The sequence below is a fragment of the Schistocerca gregaria genome, chromosome 1 (genome assembly GCF_023897955.1).
Source record: "Schistocerca gregaria isolate iqSchGreg1 chromosome 1, iqSchGreg1.2, whole genome shotgun sequence".
NCBI classification, from domain to species: domain Eukaryota; kingdom Metazoa; phylum Arthropoda; class Insecta; order Orthoptera; family Acrididae; genus Schistocerca; species Schistocerca gregaria.
The window spans coordinates 1,035,225,585-1,035,245,267 of record NC_064920.1 but is presented as its reverse complement, the minus strand read 5'-3'; the positions used below and the strand labels follow the sequence as shown (position 1 = coordinate 1,035,245,267).

At 39.9% G+C, this 19,683-nt stretch overlaps 1 protein-coding gene across 1 annotated transcript in view; it reads right to left on the bottom strand.

Moving 5' to 3' along the window:
* Positions 1-4,539: 4,539 nt before the first annotated feature.
* The window catches only part of LOC126279537 (UDP-glycosyltransferase UGT5-like), a 107,155-nt gene continuing 92,011 nt past the window's right edge, over positions 4,540-19,683 (bottom strand). The window contains exons 4-6 of the mRNA XM_049979686.1: positions 16,562-16,784; positions 14,703-14,922; positions 4,540-5,066 (exon numbers count right to left, since the gene is read on the bottom strand). Coding sequence (XP_049835643.1) covers positions 4,778-5,066; positions 14,703-14,922; positions 16,562-16,784 — 732 coding nt within the window. The 3' untranslated portion in view covers positions 4,540-4,777. The remainder of the gene's footprint in view (positions 5,067-14,702; positions 14,923-16,561; positions 16,785-19,683) is intronic.

Below are 19,683 nucleotides of genomic sequence, written 5' to 3'. Positions count from 1 at the left end.
TGAAATTATTATATTCTGTGACACATGACATGCGGATGGGCCAATCAGTGCAAGAGTTACAGTCACTGCATGTCGCTGGAAACCGTCTGTTGTCGAGAAACCACATGGCAAAATGGCAGGAACGCCATTGTATTATTGTATTTGGTAACACCTATCATGCGGTCAGGCCTGTCAGTCCAAGAATTCCAATTACAGCTGGAATGATGAATGCATGCATGCAAACGTGTATGCATTATGTAGTACAGGTGCTGAAAGTCAGTTTCGTGGGATACAGTTCCGCGCCTGTCGCACTTGGTCGATCAATACAGGGGCGGTTAATATTGGTTGTGGATGATGCTGCAATTGTCGTCTAATGATATCTCATATGTTCTCGATTGGAGACAGATCTCGTGATCGAACAAGTCAAGGCGATAAGTCGACACTCTGTAGAGCATGTTGGGTTGCAACAGCAATGTGTGTGCGAGCGTTATCCTGCTGGAAAACAGCCCCTGGAATGCTGTTCATGAATGGCAGCACACCGGGTCGAATCTCCAGACTGACGTATAAATTTGCAGTCAGGGTGCATGACAACCACGAGAGTCCTCTTGCTATCGTTCGATATAGCATCTCATACCAGAAGTCCAGGTGTAGGACTGGGGTAGCACTGGCGTCGTCCTAGCCACCACACGGCCATCACTAGCAACGAGGTAGAACCAACTTCATCAAATAACACACCAAACCTCCACACTCCCCTCCAAAGAGCTTATCCTTGACACCATTCAAGTTGCAAATAGCAATGGTGTCGGTCAGTAGAATGCATGCTACAGGGCATCTGGCTCGGAACTGCCCTTTAACTAAACAGTTTGAAACAGTTTGCTGGCATAAGCAGAATTGTTTTGCAGTCAGCTTCAAATGAAAGTTTTCTACATTTTCTCAATAGCGTTTCCCAAAAATAATGCTGCCTTCCCTCCAGAGATTCCCATTTGAGTTCCAGAAGCATCTCCATAACACTTAAGTTTTGTTTTAACCTACTGGTAACAAATCTAGCAGCCCTCTTCTGAGCTGCTCTCATGTCTCCCTTCAATCCGACCTGGTACAGATCCCAAACACTTGAGCAGTATTCAAGAATAGGTCACACCACCATCCTTTATGCACTCTCCTTTACAGATGAACCACTCTTTCCTAAAATTCTCCTAAAAAACCAAAGTCGACCATTTGCCTTCCCTACCACAGTTTTCTCATGCTCATTCCACCTCGTATCGTTTTGCAACATTACGCACAGATATTTTAATGACTTGACAGTAGGAATACTGTATCTGAACACTACAGGTTTTTTCTTCATGGTCATCTGCATTAACTTACATTTTTTCCATATTTAGGGCTAGTTGTCATTCATCACACCAACTTTAAATTTTGTCTAAGTCGTCCTGTATTTTCCTACAGTCACTCCACTTTGACACCTTACTGGCATCACGGCATCAGAAAACAACCACATACTGCTGCCCACCCTGCCTGCCAAATCATATATATATATATATATATATATATATATATATATATATATATATATATATATATATATATATATGACCAGGTGAATCTGATGGAACCAAAGGAGTTGAGGTCCTACTCCAAATCCCATGCCACTTTCCTAGACGTTGACCTCCATCCATCCAATGGCCAGCTGCACACATCCGTCCACATCAAACCCACCAACAAGCAACAGTACCTCCATTATGACAGCTGCCACCCATTCCATATCAAACGGTCCCTTCCCTACAGCCTAGGCCTTCGTGGCAAACGAATCTGCTCCAGTCCTGAATCCCTCGACCATTACACCAACAACCTGAAAACAGCTTTCGCATCCCGCAACTACCCTCCCAACCTTACAGAAGCAGATAACCAGAGCCACTTCCTCATCCCCTCAAACCCAGGACCTCTCACAGAAGAACCCCAAAAGTGCCCCACTTGTGACAGAATACTTCCCGGGACTGGATCAGACCTTGAATGTGGCTCTCCAGCAGGGATACGACTTCCTAAAATCCTGCCCCGAAATGAGATCCATCCTTTATGAAATCCTCCCCACTCCATCAAGTGTGTCTTTCTGCCGTCCACCTAACGTTCATAACCTCTTGGTTCATCCCTATGAAACCCCCAAACCACCTTCCCTACCCTCTGGCTCCTACCCTTGCAACCGCCCCCGGTGTAAAACGTGTCCTATGCACCCTCCCACCACCACCTACTCCAGTTCTGTAACCCGGAAGGTGTACATGATCAAAGGGAGAGCCACGTGTGAAAGCACCCACATGATTTACCAACTGACCTACCTGCACTGTGACACTTTCTATGTGGGAATGACCAGCAACAAACTGTCCATTACATGAATGGTCACAGGCAGACAGTGTTTGTTGGTAATGAGGATCACCCTGTGGCTAAACATGCCTTGATGCACGGCCAGCACATCTTGGCGCAGTGTTACACTGTCCGAGTTATCTGGATACTTCTCACCAACACCAACCTCTCCGAACTCCGGAGATGGGAACTCGCCCTTCAGTATATCCTCTCTCCTCGATATCCGCCAGGGCTCAACCTCCACTAATTTCAAGTTGCCGCCGCTCATACCTCACCTGTCTTTCAACAACTTCTTTGCCTCTGCACTTCCGCCTTGACTGACATGTCTGCCCTTACTCTTTACCTTTAAATATGTCTGCTTGTGTCTGTGTATGTGTATGTGCGGATGGATATGTGTGTGTGTGTGTGTGTGTGTGTGTGTGTGTGTGTGTGTGTGTGTGTACACCTGTCCTTTTTTTCCCCTAAGAGAAGTCTTTCCGCTCCCGGGATTGGAATGACTCCTTACCCTCTCCCTTAAAACCCACATCCTTTCGTCTTTCCCTCTCCTTCCTGAAGAAGCAACCATCGGTTGCGAAAGCTAGTAATTCTGTGTGTGTGTTTGTGTGTTTTGTTCATGTGCCTGTCTGCCGGCACTTTCCCGCTTGGTAAGTCTTGGAATCTTTGTTTTTAATATATTTTTCCCATGTGGAAGTTCTCTCTCTCTCTCTCTCTCTCTCTCTCTCTCTCTCTCTCTCTATATATATATATATATATATATATATATATATATGAGAGAGAGAGAGAGAGAGAGAGAGAGAGAGAGAGAGAGAGAGAGAGAGAGAGAGAACAACAGTGGTCCTATTACACTTCCTTGGGGGCACTCCTGGCGATACTGTTCTCTCTGATGAACACTCACCATTGAGGGCAGCATACTGGCTTCTATTATTTAAGAAGTCTTCGAGCCACTCACATATCTGTGTACTTATTCTATGTGCTCATACATTCGTTAATAGCCTGCAATGGGGCACCATGTCAGACACTTTATGGAGGTCTAGAAGTATGTAATCTGTCTGTTGCCCTTCATCCATAGTTCTCAATATATCACGTGAGAAAAGGGCTGAGTTTCACACAAGTGATACTTTCTAAAGCCATGCTGATTCATGGATATAAGCTGCTTAGTCTCAAGAAAGTTCATTATATTCGAACTGAGAATGTGTTCAGGGATTCTGCAGCAAACAGAAGTTCAGGTTATTTGCCTGTAGTTTCGTGGGTCCATTCTATTACCTTTCTTATACATTGGAGTCACCTGCACTTTTTCCCAGTCACTTGGGACTTTGTGCTAGGTGAGAGATACACGATAAATGCAAGATAGGTACGGGGCCAATACCGTTGAGCACTATGTAAAATCAAACTGGGATTCCATCCAGACCTGGTGAGTTATTTGATTTCAAATCTAAGTTGCTTCTCTATGCCAGGTATGCTTATTTCTATATCGTCCATAAATGAGTCTGTACGATGGTCAAATGATGGTATATATGTATGATTCTCATGCGTGAATGATTTCTTGAACATGAAATTTAAAACTTTGGCATTCATTTTGCTAACTTCAGCTGCCACATCAGACTGGTCAACAAGGGACTGATGAAAGCCTTAGATCCACTTAGTAATTTTATATACAGCCAGAAGTATTTTGGGTCCTCTGCCAGATCCTTTGCTAAGGTGTGATGATGGTATCTTCTCTAGTAGTAACTACAAACCAAAGCTTTCATCAGTTGGTCTCCCTCCATAATAGCTGCGAGATGTCCAACATGTTGGAGGAAGACATATTAATACTATCCACAGTCACAGAGGCCTCCTTTACACTCTAAAGATCAAAGATGGTGGCATTTCTGATTTTGTTAAAGTAAGCAAAGTATGCTGGCTTCTTTTTATTTTTATATCACTTTGCCTGACAACATCCACATTGCAAATAAAAATTTGTGTAGGTGCTTCACCGGTCTGGTGTTGTGCTCCTTCCAACCGAATTTATTATCAGGTTGTAATCCCAGGACTATCACCATCAACCATTTTAGCTGTATCTTAGACATATCCTGAAAGGAAACCTTTCGCAAGCTCTCAACAACATGTAGTGCATCTTTTCAAAGTTAGTGACAAGAAACTGGCTATGAACCTTTTATTAATGTTCACAAAAGACATCTTTTGAAGTGCATATTGATGGAGATAATGAAACAGGGTACTTTTTGATAAAAATATTTATTATGTTTTACATTCAGCTTACCAATCCATCCTCAGCCCGTAACACTGTGTCACAAAATTGCTAACTTGGCATGGTGAGGCACACTGACAATATGTTTTGATTATATTTACACAACTGCAGTGAAGAGAAAGTCAGGTCATGTGACACGCAACTGATCTATCCCACTGAACTCGGTATGCAGTGCTTTGTGGTCTCAAACTGTTGACATCATCACCGTTTTTTCTTTGACTCAGCACGGACTTCTGGTGTAGCATGCCTTCGGCGGCACCTGCGGACCACAAAGAGGCAGAGCAACACTGGTACCAGCGTGCAGACTGCAACTGCTGCTGCAACATCAAGCAACGCCAGCTGCCACCAGTAGAGGTCCAGTGCTGCACTGCGCAAGTGTGGCGCACCACCGTGCCGCAACACGTACTCAGTCCAGAAGATGGCGCGCTCCAGAGGCTGCTGGGGCTGATCACGGAACAGTTGCGACAGCTCTGCTGCACGCTGCTGGTACCTGAAACGTCATAAAAGTTCAAGCTGCATGAGGTTCACATCTTGAGACACACTGGCTTTTTTACTGGAAAGGTAATGTACAGGGCTAGCCACTGAAATTTCAACACCATGGAGGCTGAAAGGAACAAACAACAGATTGGGATGAACTGTACTACACACAAATTATTAACATTTCAACAAAGTCATGTAAAGTAGGTAGGAGAAATGGCGTGTACATACCATATACAAGGAAAGATTATGCAGCAGGCACTTAATTCAGAAATCACATTTTAATGTTGTTTGTGTGGAGATTGTGTTATGTCTCATTTAAGAATGAGAAATGTCGATGAGCACATGCTACAATTCAACAGTGACACAACTGTGGCCTGTCTAGATAGTGGTTTATCATTCACCTGTGTTACTGCTCATGTTGGTCAAGATTCATTGATTGTCTTGCAGATGTGGAATAGATGGGTTCAGGAGGGCCATACTCAACACCATGCAATGCTCCCATGTGACTGAACCCAAGATGACAAGTACATAGTTTGCTCAGCTGTGCAGGAAAAAACAGTCATGTCACATACCTTCAGTTAGTGAATGGACTTTTTTCCAGCAAGGTAAGTGTTCACAAGGACAGTGCGATGATACATGGAGTACCCCAGACTGTCAGTATTGGGACCACAGGTGCTGTCCCAAAGAGCCCCTGATTTGTGTGTAGCAGCATGACATACACATCCATTTGTAGAAGCTCCAAGGAGAAAGAACATTGTCAGATTGCCATCATCATCATCATCATCATCATCATCATCATCATCATCATCATCATCATCATCATCATCATCATCATCATCATCATCATCATCATCATCATCATCATCATCATCATCATCATCATCATCATCATCATCATCATCATCATCATCATCATCATCATCATCATCATCGCCAAGCCCATGGTTTTAACTGTATGAAGTTACACTGAGTCCATAACGTGATCACCTCTGGCTCACACAGCCAGTAATTTCTCTATATTTCTTATGTTTTATGGCTGGTGTGTTTGTATGATGGTTTCAAAAGATAATGCTGGTCACTTGTGACAACTTAATACAATCATTTCTCACACACTTTTTTCCCCACATGTAAGCACCAAATTCTTTTCACAACAGAATTCCTAGGTTATATTTTTGTGGTTTTCATATTGTACATGGTTAAGTGCTTTCAACTAGCCACAAAAATAGTCAATACCAAATAATTCTCATCCAGACTTGCTGCTGGAAATCCACAGATACACTGTCGTATTGCTAAATATATAACAGTGCACAGGGTTCTCTCAGCTTTGTCACAGGTGCAGTTTGCAAGTAGTAGTATGTGCTTTCAGTATGATAATCTACCAAATACTGCACTGAACTGAACTGACACACTGCAAAAGAGTGACAAATAGCTCAATTTCCACCACAATTCAAATCATTCTGTGCAATCATTCTTTACTTGCAGAAACACAGGTGAAGACTGAAATCTTCATGCCAAGTACTTCTATAAGGGCCCTATGTGCCCACTTTTCTCCAATTTTCAGAGGGGTGATTCAATTATGAGAGCACTCATGCTCCTTGTCACAGAACACGTAATACAGGCAGCACAAATCAGAATGGAGTAAGCCTCACTTCCTCCCCGTTTATAAAAGTAGCTCTGCAGAAGTATAATTAATTTTGCACATACAAAAGTCAACTGAAATTAAGGCCAAGTGAGTGGTGAGAACCAAAGACACGTTGTAGTGCTAGTTATCACCTGCGGAGTTCTGAGAAACGTGTCTGGGGGAAGAATCCACGTGCTGTGTATGGTGAAACAGGCACCGACTTCATGAATGTCATGTTGTACACCGTACTCTGCAATAGCATAACATGTTATCCTGTTGAAAGTATACTGTACAACATGGCAGTCATGACCTATTCTTACCCCGGACAGCAGTTTCTCAGAACTCCACAGATGGGAGCTAGCACTACAATATGACCTTGGTTGTTGCCACTCACTTGGCCTTAATTTACATTAATTCCTTCCATCTCAGCATTTCTTCACAGTAACTACTCCTTTCTTCATTCCATTTTAGTTTTGTATGCCTTTCATTTTCTGCCCTGTCTAATTTTCACCATCCACCTTCCCACTTCTGTTACATACAATGCACTTGGCATTTCACTCCTATTAAATCATGCACAGTGTTTTATTAGTAATCTCTCTCTCGCATATTACTGTGTTTTCCACCTTTAAGCTGTCAGGTTTTCAAATCTCATCCAGTGCAGTTCCCAACAATCTGTCTGTCCTTCTCAGCCCATTTGGTAAGTCTCCCCTGACTTGGGGTTCTGGGTGATTTTTCTGAACTTTACCCCTTTCCCTAAACCTCTCCAGTCCTTTTCCTTCATCCGTCTTCCTTCTATGTGCAACAAGTAGTTCAGATATAGAAATTTATTATAACTTTCCTCTACACAGCTATGGAAATAATACATATTCAACAACATAGTAACCAATATTTCATGTGTTGCAATACAAAAAAGTAGTTTACGATGAGACAATTTTCAATTTTTTATTTAAAATCAATTGTACAATTTTGCATTCTCTGCGTTTGTAAAATGTTTAATTAATTTAAAACTAAACTTAAAAATTGCAATCAGATTCAAGAAATACACTTCAGATAAAGGTCAAAAATGATTAACAACATATGCTACACAGCCCATTTATGTTTTAACTTCTGCTATGTAAGAATTTTAGCAGTATTTTATTGAAAGTATTTTCATTTTATTGTAAAGAAGTGATTGGAAATAATAGAAGTCAGACTATGATAGTGAATCAAACATAAACCAGAAATGTTTTTTGTACGTTTATTTAAGCTTCAGGAAAACACGTACACACAAACTTTTTTTTCTATATAGTCTCATGAATAGGAAAAACAGTTTTTCCAGTGGATAAGTAGTTTCTTAATGAAATTTTCGTAAAATGAATGTGGCTATTACAGCAGCCAGTTGCACAAGAATACTTCGACAGTGCCATCCACATAAGATCTGTGTCCTCTGTCTACTTACCCTTTAGTTGCCCAAACACATGAAAATCACAGGTCGGTAAGTGCAGACTGTAGGGAGGATGTTCTAGGGTGGTCCAGAACAATTCCTGAATCTGCTAAGGTGGGACAGTGTAACACATCATACACTATCAGGGGTGAATGTCACTCTTTAATATGGCACAGGTTACATTCGTGTCGTCCAGTTCTCCACCTATCTTTGACAAAGGTGTAGAAACATGCTAGACGGCAATGGTGTATGGAATGATGTCACTGGGGACAAGAATGGCACCAGGTAGTGTTCTTGTATGAATCCAAGTTCTGTTTATTTGAAAATTATGACCTCATTTTGGTTTGCCGCAGACAGGAGTGACAGCATTTGCACAAGACGTACAGTGCCAGCTCAATGACTTACGATGTGGGGTACCATTGGGTACAAGCACAGATCCCAGATGGTGCGTTTCCAGAGCCATACACTTGCTGTATGATGTCAGCCTTTTGCCCCGTCCCACCAGACTTTATGTCAATCAAAAATCTGTGGGACATGGTGAAACAACAGCTGCAGCACTGTGACCCAATGCCAACCTCCACAGATGAACTTTGGAACTAGTTGATGCAGCATGGCTGGCTATACTACAGGATGGTATTTGCACCTTACACACGATGCCATCACACATGTCCTTGGACCCTGTGCCGACTATGCAACAGGACACGCACTGAACCAAGGTGACTCATTTCTGCAGAACATACTAACATACATATCCTGTGAATATGTATATCCAATCTCTAGTCATTCATGGTGTTCTGTTTTTTCTGAACTTAAGTGTAATTCTCTGTGTGTTTGTATCTATTTACTCTGGACAACGACATTTTCCCTCATAAATACAATTTGCATATATTCTGATTGCTAGTAATTTGAATGATCAAGGAAAATCATCTCATTACTGCTTCACTGGCTGCTCAAAGTCTGCTGCTGCTCAATTATGTTAATATCTATGATTGCTCAAGAAGCATGGGTGACTTTTCATAAACTGTTAGGAACCTATTTTTATTATTCTATTAGTAGTTGTTCTTCCCTCCCTTTCTCTTTCCACATTCTTTGTTGTAGAAGAGGAAGAACTTATGACTCTTAGTACTTAATACAACATCATGGGGACCAATGGCCCTAGCAGTCTGGTACCTACCTACCTACCTACAGCAGAAGCAGCAAGCTGAAAAGTAATGCCTCTGAATTTTTTATGAAAACACTCTTAAAACTTTTTAAATAAAACAAATGTTATTAACATTCTACACCTTTATTGTTCATGTCCAGCTGAATATATACACGAATCAGTTAACAATGAGCCTGCTGCCTCAAGGTCCTCAGTTACTTTTTTTAGGCAAAAGAAAGCATTTTCAACTAACAGCAAAGCAATGACAGTTTTTCACCAACATATAAGGGGACTTGCAAGTAAACTAAACGAAATTTCTGTTTTCTTAGAGGATCACTGGAGATAAAAGATGCTACTATATTATGTTTCAGTGGACACCCTAAGGGAGGTGTCGAAATTTTGCAATTTAGAGGTTACCGTCTAGCAACCCATTACCCTAGAACTATCTTGGAGAAAGATGATGTTATAATTTACATAAAAATAACATATCTTATAGAGCATTCGAAGTAAATGGTCACTGTATAGAACAGCATATTGAAATATGTGGAATAGAAATTATTATAAATGATTTTTCAGTTTTAGTGTAGCACTTTAGAGAACTCCTACAATGTGTGCCTGAGGCAACTAGATTCTCTTTTATCCCAGGTGTGTTCGAAGTCCAAGAATTCAATAATTACAGGTGATTTTAATGTATGTTTTCTAAATGAGAGCAATAGTAAAGTAGGTTTAGAACATTTAGTTGAATCTCTTAAGCTGATGCCACTGGTAGATTTTCCAATTAGGGTTACTAATAAATGTCAAAGCTTGATTGACAGTAGATTTACAGATAAGTCAAGAGTCAAAAGTATCATTGTAGGTTTCTTATGATGCTAACCAATTACTTACACTCACTGACCTCAATCTGTGCAACAGTTCTGAGCATTCTTGGAAATATTTTAGAATAATAAATTTTGATAACCTTAAAAATTATAGCTACAGCCAGCAACAGATAGACTGGAGTCCGGTTTACAGTGAAACAGATGTAAATAAAAAGCATAATACATTTTAAAATGAAATCATTTCTCTCTTTGAAGCTAATTAAAAAAATAGAAACTACTATGTAATCACTGACAAGAAGACATGGCTCACTGCAGGAATAAAAACACCCTGCAGAACGAAGAGGATACCATACTATATAGTTCTTTCACAACTTGTATGACTGAAAGAAACAGCAGCAATATAGCACTCTAAAGAATGTAATAAATAAATGTAAGAGTATGTGAATAAAAACTGAATTTGAGATGCAATAAAGAAGGAAACTGGAAGAAAAACAGGGAACATGACACAGACAGAAATTAAACAAGATGACAATATTATAAAGAAAGTTGAAATATTTGCAGAAATATTGAACAAACGTTTTTTGACAGCAGCGGGAAAGGTAGGCTGTAAAGGATCCATGGACGAAGTACTGTCTCTTTACAGAAAATTATCAGAAAAATAACCCCAGAGATATCCTTACCTTTTATTACATTAAATGAGAGTAAAAGGATAACTAAGTAATTAAAAAATAAAAAGTTCAGTCTTATAATGTAATAGGATGGATAAAAATGTACTCACCAAGCAGTGGCAGGAAAACACACACATAAATGTAGGTTATACTATTGATGAGTAGATTTTTATGTATCTGCTTACATTATATTGTCAAAAATTGATTGTTTTCATTGTTATTTAAGTCCAGTCTTAAGCAACAAGTTCAACACATCTCTCCAAGGAGGAGTTGTCCCTGATAGACTAAAACTGGTTGCAGTGATATCGCTCTTAAAAGGTGATAAAATGATGTTACAGTCGACTATCCAACCTCCCTTTTAGCTGTCTTTTCAAAAATTCTTGAAAACCTTATGCACAGATTGATTGTTAATCATCTCAACTGCCGTAATATCTTCAACAATAGTCAGTTTAGGTCTATTGCTGGTTTTTTTTTTTTTTACTGAACAAGCAATATTCTCTTCTCACAATCAAGATCTGGAATTCATTAACAAAACAATATCTCCCATAGGTATTTTCTGTGATCTCTCAAAAGCTTTTAACTGTGTAAACCATCAAATTCTTTTGAAAAAGGCAGAATATTATGGCTTAGGTGGTGCTGTTGGTTTGTGGCTTCAGTCAATACCTGAAGAACCAAAAGCAGACTGTAATTCTGAATGGCTCATCCTGAGAATCTGCCTCATCTGAGTGGGGAACCTTAAAATGTGGAGTGCCACAAGGCTGTTTTAGTTCCACTGCTGTTTCTAATTTTCATTAATGACCTCCCTCTTTGTTCCAATACAAAGAGTACATTTACTCATTCTGCAGATGACACTACAATTCTCATTAACGAATTGTCTGGCAAAAGAAATCACTGGATTTTTAAATTGGTTTTCCTCAAATGGCATCTCACTCAATGCAGATAAAACCCATTATTTGAAGTTTCGTTCACCACAACTAAAGCTTGAAGAAATTAATATGAAGTGTAGAGATCAACCAAAACATACAGCTGAGGATACCGACTTCCTGCAAATGTAATTTGTCAACCCACATTCTTCATCTTTTTAACAGTCTTAGCTCAGCAATATTTGCTCTACAAATTATTGCTTCTGTGGCTGAAGTAGCCACTTTCATTCATTAATGTCGCATGCTGTTATATTCTAGGGGAACCAACCTCTCGCAAAAAACATCACTGCACAGAAATAAGTTATCAGAATAATTAGTCTTGTCCATCAAAGACACACAAGTACTTGTTTCAAAAGAGGAGGATCCCGTAAGTTTTCCTCATTGTCTCTAATAACTTTTCTCCGTAAAAAGTAACAGTGAATATCATGACTACAATAGAAGAACCAAAGTAACTTCCTGGCTGATTAAAACTGTGTGCCATACTGAGACGAACTCAGGACCTTTGCTTTCTGCGGGCAAGTGCTCTACCACCTGAGCTACCCAAGCAAGACTCACACCCTGTCCTCACAGTTTTACTTTCACCAGTACCTTGTCTCCTACTTTCCAAATTTCACAGAAGCTATCCTGTGAACCTTGCAGAACTAGCACTCCTGGAAGAAAGGATAGCAGGAGAGATTCTGTGAAGTTTAGAAAGTACGAGATGAGGTACTGGTGGAAGTAAAGCTGTGAGGATGGAGCATGAATTGTGCTTGGATAGCTCAAATGGTAGAGCACTTGCCTGCGAAATGCAACGGTCCTGAGTTCAAGTCTCTGTTCGAAACACAGTTTTAATTTGCCACGAAGTTTTGTGTCAGCGCACACACTGCTGCAGAGTGAAAATCTCATTCTAGAACCAAAGTAGTTTGTACACTGAATTGAAAAGTCTAAATCTGCTTCAAAAAGGAGTTTATTACTCCAGCATTAAGCTGTTTAATGCACCCCCAATGCATATCAAATGCCTTCATAAACAACTGCCAAAATGTAAACAAATTCTGAAAGAGTACCTATTACAGAAATCTTTTTATATGGTCAATAAATTTTAGAGAGAAAATGAATACCATCACTAAACTTAAGACTGTTGACAGAGCCACAACCTCATCTCTACTTGCACCGCTTCATCACTATCAAAGTGATGTCCTCGAAGGTGTTTTTTAATTTATGGAAACAGAAGAAAATCAGATGGGACCAAGTCAGAACTGTATGGAGTGTGACTGATGGTAGTGAACCCAAAGTGTTGGATTACTGGAGATGTTGCAATGCTCATGTGTGGTCTGGCACTGTGATGCTGAAGGAGGTGACATTTCATATTTGGATGAACTCTTCACATTCAAAACTTGATTACAACACACTGTTTCTCATCCACCAATATAATTACGTTACACCGCCATGTACAGGGTGACGTTTATCGAACTATATGGAAAAAAAACATTAGCTAAAAACTACATCATGTGCACACTTTATTCAACATCACTATGCATATTTGGACTTAGGTTATGGCATGGTCAATATGCCTGCCATTATTGGCGATGCTGTGACGCAGATGAATAGCAAAGTTCTGCCGGGCCCGCTGAAGTGTCGGAATATCGATGCTGTCGATGACCTCCTGAATGGCTGTTTTCAGCCTAGTAATAGTGTTGAGGTTATTGCTGTACACCTTCTCTTTAATACAGCCCCACAAACGAGAGTCATGTGTTCAGGTCTGGAGAATGTGGTGGTCAATCAAGCCCATACCAATGGCCTCTGTATACCCCAGAGCCAGAATGTAGTCCCCAAAATGCTCCTTCAGGACATCAAACACTCTCCTGCTTCAATGTGGTCAAGATCCATCTTCCATGAACCACATCTTGTCAAAATCAGGGTCAATTTGGATAATGGGGATGAAATCATCTTCCAAAATCTTCACATACTGAAACTTCCTGGCAGGTTAAAACCGTGTACTGGACCGAAACCCAAACTCGGGACCTTTGCCTTTCACAGGCAAGTGCTCTATCATGTACTGATTGGTAGTCACCATGCCATCAAGGAATAGCACATTAATTATTCCCTAACTGGACACTCCACACCACACAGTCACCTGTTGAGGGTGATTCTCATTCCCCCAAATGTGCCACTTTTGCTTAATGAGGAACCCTTCCTGAGGAAACTGGGCTTCGTCACTAAACCAAACCACACAGTGCACACTAATTCCCATCACACCCACAGCCAACCATGCAATCTGAATGTCCCAATGCAAACCATTCAGCAGTTATGACAATTTTATTTCAGGTAGTTCAATAACTGTCACCCTGTACATGCTACAACTCGAGGTCCTCTACTAGCAGAGGGCTGCAAATAGCTAGATGTGAAGAATAAAGGTGTAGAATATTAATAATATTTGTTTTATTTAAAAATCTTTAATAGTTATCACACTAAAAATCATCAGAGGCATTACTTTTCAGCATGACCTCACATCTTAAGCAAATCTTAAAAAAAAAACTATTGACAGTAACCCCGAAAATGCATTTCAGTTCACTAATTTTATTATTATCTAGTTTCCACTGAAGTTTAGGTCTCAGTGCCTGCAATTGCACAAAAATAAGAATAAAACTGTAAAATCAGTCATTGACCCAAAGGTCATTTCAAAAACAAAGTGCTTTTCTATGCCTGGTGCTACTGGGGTTTATAAGCCTTCACCTTCAACCTGGGGTACTTGTAATATGAAAGCTATGTCACAATGTAACTTGGCGTTTATTCACATATAGAAACCATACCCAGAAGAATAAATGATTTAACTTACAGAACAAATTCTTAGACTGGTCAGGGATCAAACCCTAAACTTCATTATTTATAATATAAATATCATTATTAAAAAAGTGCTTACTTTCCACTTGTGAAATTTTTGATGATCTAAATAACTATCTCTTCAGGTGAATATTTACTTCCCTCTATAAATAACCAAATAAACTGCCCTAGCTTAGCACTGAACAGAATGGTAATGATGGACATGCTAATAGAAATGAATGAGCTAACTTACTTTTGCTGAGTTAAAACTTCATTGATTGCCCACAGTAACGACTCTTCTGTTACATTGTGGAATAGTAATTTAACTGCATATCCTTTGGCCTCAGCTCGAATCAAATTCACTTTCTGATCACCAAATAGTGGTATTCCTACAACTGGAACTCCATGGTAGACAGCTTCTTGAAGACTCAGTAAGCCACCATGTGATATAAACAACACAACATTTTTATGTCCTGTACAAAATAAAATAACATTGACACGTTTTTCCCCCATATATCTTAGAAAACAAACACACAGACACACAGACAGAGAGAGAGAGAGAGAGAGAGAGAGAGAGAGAGAGAGAGAGAGAGAGAGAGAGAGAGATTGAGAGAGAGAGAGAGGGGGGGGGGGGGGACTAAAAAGACATACAAGTTCAATGATCTACGTGTAACAAGGTGATCACTAGGTGACCTCCCCAATAGTAACTAGGACATATTTCAAAACCTAAATCATTCTTTCTATAAACATGGTATTCTAAGGAAAATGGGCAGAAGGAGCAAGTAAACTTTATTCACAAGACCCATATAAAGTTGTAAGTTGACAAATGTTAAACAAGATACTTTGCTACATGATATCTAGCAAGCCTTGTAACTAGATAGAAAAATTCTTGAGGGGCAGAATGCAGCAGCAAGAAATCCTGGATGGACAGCCATCTACAGCCACAGGAGTAAAATCAGGTCTGCCCCAGGAAACTGTAACAATGCTATTACTGTTCGTACCATTGGTAACTGATGGAATAGAGAATTTATTATGTACAGACTGTTTATGGATGATTTTATATCCTTAACAAGCGTTATTCAGTCAATATTGTAGCAAGAATCAGATCTGGGCCAAAACCAACCATGTGAAAAGGTAAACAGTTTTTGACAAACCAAAGAAAGGTTTTGAACTTCAAAAAATGTTAAAAAATAGTAATCTTTGGATATAGAATTAATTAATTGCAACTATATTCAGTCATGTCACACTTATGTATTAGAATCTCACATGAAGACAACAAATTCTCAGTTTAGATCAAGTGCAGGACAAAGCAGTTATTTATTAATAAATACTGGGTAAGTGAATTCTGTCAACAAAAGAGATCCCTTATAAAACATTTATGTGGCTCAAAATTTAGTGCTATTAGTTGGGAACATGTCCAGTCAGCAATCAGACAAATGGCAGGAACCAAGCACACATAAATAAAAGCAAAATTAACTATCACAGTCTACTTTGCTTTGCTGTGGTTGGAGTTTCAAATGCTGAGAATTCTGAACTTCCACATACTGTAGGAAAACACACCTAAAACTTCAAAGGATTTGTTTTGAGAATAATATCTACAACTGTTCTTTAGCCCTTTGTGTATCATTATCATTGATAAAGTGAATATAAAATTATGAGACAAAACAGGTGGCCAGTACTTATCCTCATGATGTGATAGTTTAGTACTGCCATCAGACACACAAAAATACATGCACTAACCTAGCTTTCAGTTGTAGTTTCAATGAGTGAATTTTCCTTTTTATTCAACTGTCAATCAAATTAGAGCAGTAACAGCTCACACAGAAAAAATATACCTAATCAATTTGTTACGCAAATGGAATGAGAAGAAACCCTTATGTATGTTACAAACACAAGGCACAGATAAAATTTGGGTATTGTAAATATAAGGACACAGATAATGTTCAGGATTCTAGAATGAGGCAAGAAATATAAATTGAGTTTATGGTATACCAAACACCTTCTTTCAATACTAACTATTAAATAATAAAATCATTAAGCTTAAATGTTTTAAATTCATTGCTCAATGATGACAGGATAAGACAATCTTAGACCAAAAATTAAGTATATTACCCAAAATATCACTCTGGGGAAACCATTTCCCAAGATGTACATTATTTGGTTTCCCAACCATAGTATCTTGATCCCATTTCCACAGTACTTCTTGCTTCAGCTTTGAGAAAGCTTTCATAAAGGCAATGAACTTGTCATTTGGCATTTCAGAAGCTTGAACATTTGATCCCAAACTGAAGAATATAACTCCTTTTTTTGAATTATCCAAAATTGTTTTAAGGTTCTGCAACATCAAAAAGTGAACATTACTAAAACCTTTATTACTGGCTGATAAATACTATACATTCTTTCCTTTGATACAACACCTAATTTTCATTGCAAATAAAGTTTCATAATTACTAATACAATAAATAACCTATGCTTCATGAAGTTTAACAGAACACATACAGTGAAATGAGTACATTCATTCATTCAAATGTAAACTTGACAGCACACAAAACTGGAAATGGAAAATCACAGCCAGAGTCGAAGTCTAACACAGCACTGACACAAATGATATGTATCATGCCATTTTCCTGTATTACACTGAAAACACATAGAATTATTGTGGTAATTACCTGTATTGGCTGGCAGTAGTCTAACAAAGATTGTGTACCTATTGTAAATATACTAGTGACTGTGTATTTGAGTTACTCCAGGAATGTTGAATCAGATTGTGTACATGTATGGAAAGTGGTTGGTATTGAATTGTAAAGAGAAGGAGCAATAAAATACCAAGTCATCATCACGAGATCACTGGCGAGCCTCCAATTCAGTTACATCATCTACTCATTTTATTAATCAATGTCAGTTTTCAGGGGGAATGGGTTCTATAGGACATGGGGTGCTGTGGCTGACCCTGCACCATGGTTGATACTATTTCACAGATCCACTGTGAGAGCTGGACAGATTCACTACTTGGGCCCGCAGTGAGGAGTCCCTCTGACCATAAATTACTCTTTATTTACAGATTCTGTTGATGCACCTGCAGATTCTGTGGAGCATTGCACACTGGATTAGAAACTAGATCTAATATTCATAATAAACACAATGTACTAAGAGATAATTCATTCTGTCAGTATTCTAGTGCTATCCCAAGAAAATAGAACAACCTTTCTGCAAATGAACTATGCTGTTATTAGCTACATAAGCACTTAAGAGGGAAACTTCTGCTGGCTGCCACTATAGCTGAATGAATGTCATGTGGCAGTCTTTGTAACTGGTTAGAGGATTGAGTTCATGTTAAGAAATTGAACAAGAAGTGCCATCAGCTACAGATGGAAGATAAGTAAATAGTGGATTATCCTCACACAACAGTAAACAAACTGCACCACAACAGACAGCATATCAACAGCAGCAGTATAGTGTCTACACAATTCCACAAACACAATGGGCGTCAGCACAACCCACTGTGCTGCAACAAACAACAAATATCAGACAGGTGTATAGACATGACCTTCATGTTTGACATCGGTGGTGTGCGCCTTACAATAAATCAGATAAACATTCGTGCCTGAAGGTGATAAACTCTGCAGTCACAATATGCAACCACAAAGTACTGACTATCAACTTCGATCTTGCCACACCCTTTACAGTGACATTTGTATTTGTTAACATCATTGTGCCCTTATTAGGTGCCAATTTCCTTGGTCATTATGCATTAATGGTGGATTAGAGGAAAGGATGACTGCAGACCACAGTCATCGACAACACAGTAACTGGTACAAAGGAGTGCTCAGCCTACAGCACAGTACAAAGAATAGTGTACGATATGCTTGCCTCACTGGGCATCTTTGCCCTTGGATATTCTTTGAGGAAAGATGAGTTTTTTTCGCAAAACTGCTATAGTCATTAGTGCCCGGTCTGTGACTTATGTAAAGGTAAAAAACGAAAATGGAAACCAGCAGCAATGGGAACGAAACTCAAAAAATTGGAGAAACTAAAACCAGATGGAAAGCTTAAAAAACCACTACAGAAAGAAAAATGGGCAACCGACCGCGAAAGCCCCAAGAAAATAGTGTGCGGAGGATGCCTGTCCTCCAACAGGTATTGTATGCCCTCTCCAGATCAAAAAATATTGCTACTGTTTGGCGTTTCCGGAGAAAATTGTTCATGATGTAAGTGGAGAGAGCAACAAGATGCTCGACTGCAGAACGATGCTTTCGGGAACCGCATTGGGCAGGTGTTAAAAGACTGCAGGGACTCCAGCCACCAAGCTAAACGGCAATTCACCATACGCTCCAAAACCTTACACACACTACTCGTGAGAGAAATGGGGCGATAGCTAGAGGGGAGATGTTTGTCCTTTCCAGGTTTCGGAACAGGAACGACGATAGCTTCCCGCCATCATCTGGGAAAAGTACTGTCGGTCCAAATTCGATTATAAAGGCGAAGCAGGTAACACAGACTATGGTATGATAAATGCAGCAACATTTGGATGTGGATACCATCCGGTCCTGAGGCGGAGGAGCGAGAAGAAGAGAGTGCATGTTGGAGTTCCCGCATGGAGAAAACAGTATTGTAGCTTTCGCGATTTTGAGAGGAGAAAGCAAGAGGTCGCACTTCCGCCGCACGTTTCTTCAGGAAAAACGCTGGGGGGATAATTTGAAGAGCTCAAAATCTCAGCAAAGTGTTAATCCAATGAGTTAGAAATTGCGATGGTGTCCACTAATGTATCATGCGCGACACTGAGCCCAGTGACCAGGGAGAAACTAGGCGCACCTGATAACCGTAGAATCCGACTCCAAACTTCCGAGGAGGGAATGAAGGTGTTAAATGAGCTAGTAAAGAAGTCCCAGCTTGCCTTCTTGCTATCGCGGATGACGCGACGGCATCACGCACGGAACTGCTTATAGGGGATGCAGTTGGCCAAAGTAGGATGGTGTCTGAAAACGCGAAGAGCACGTCGCCGCTCACGTATTGCGTCACGGCATGCCTCATTCCACCAAGGAACTGGGGGGCGCAGGGGCAATTCGGAGGTACGAGGTATTGAGTGTTCCGCGGCTGTAAGAATAACGTTTGTAATATGAGTGACCTCATCGTCGACACTAGGAAAGTGACGGTCATGGAATGCCGCTAGAGACGAAAAAAGTGTTCAGTCGGCTTGGGCAAACTTCCACCATCTCGGGCGCATATATGGCAGT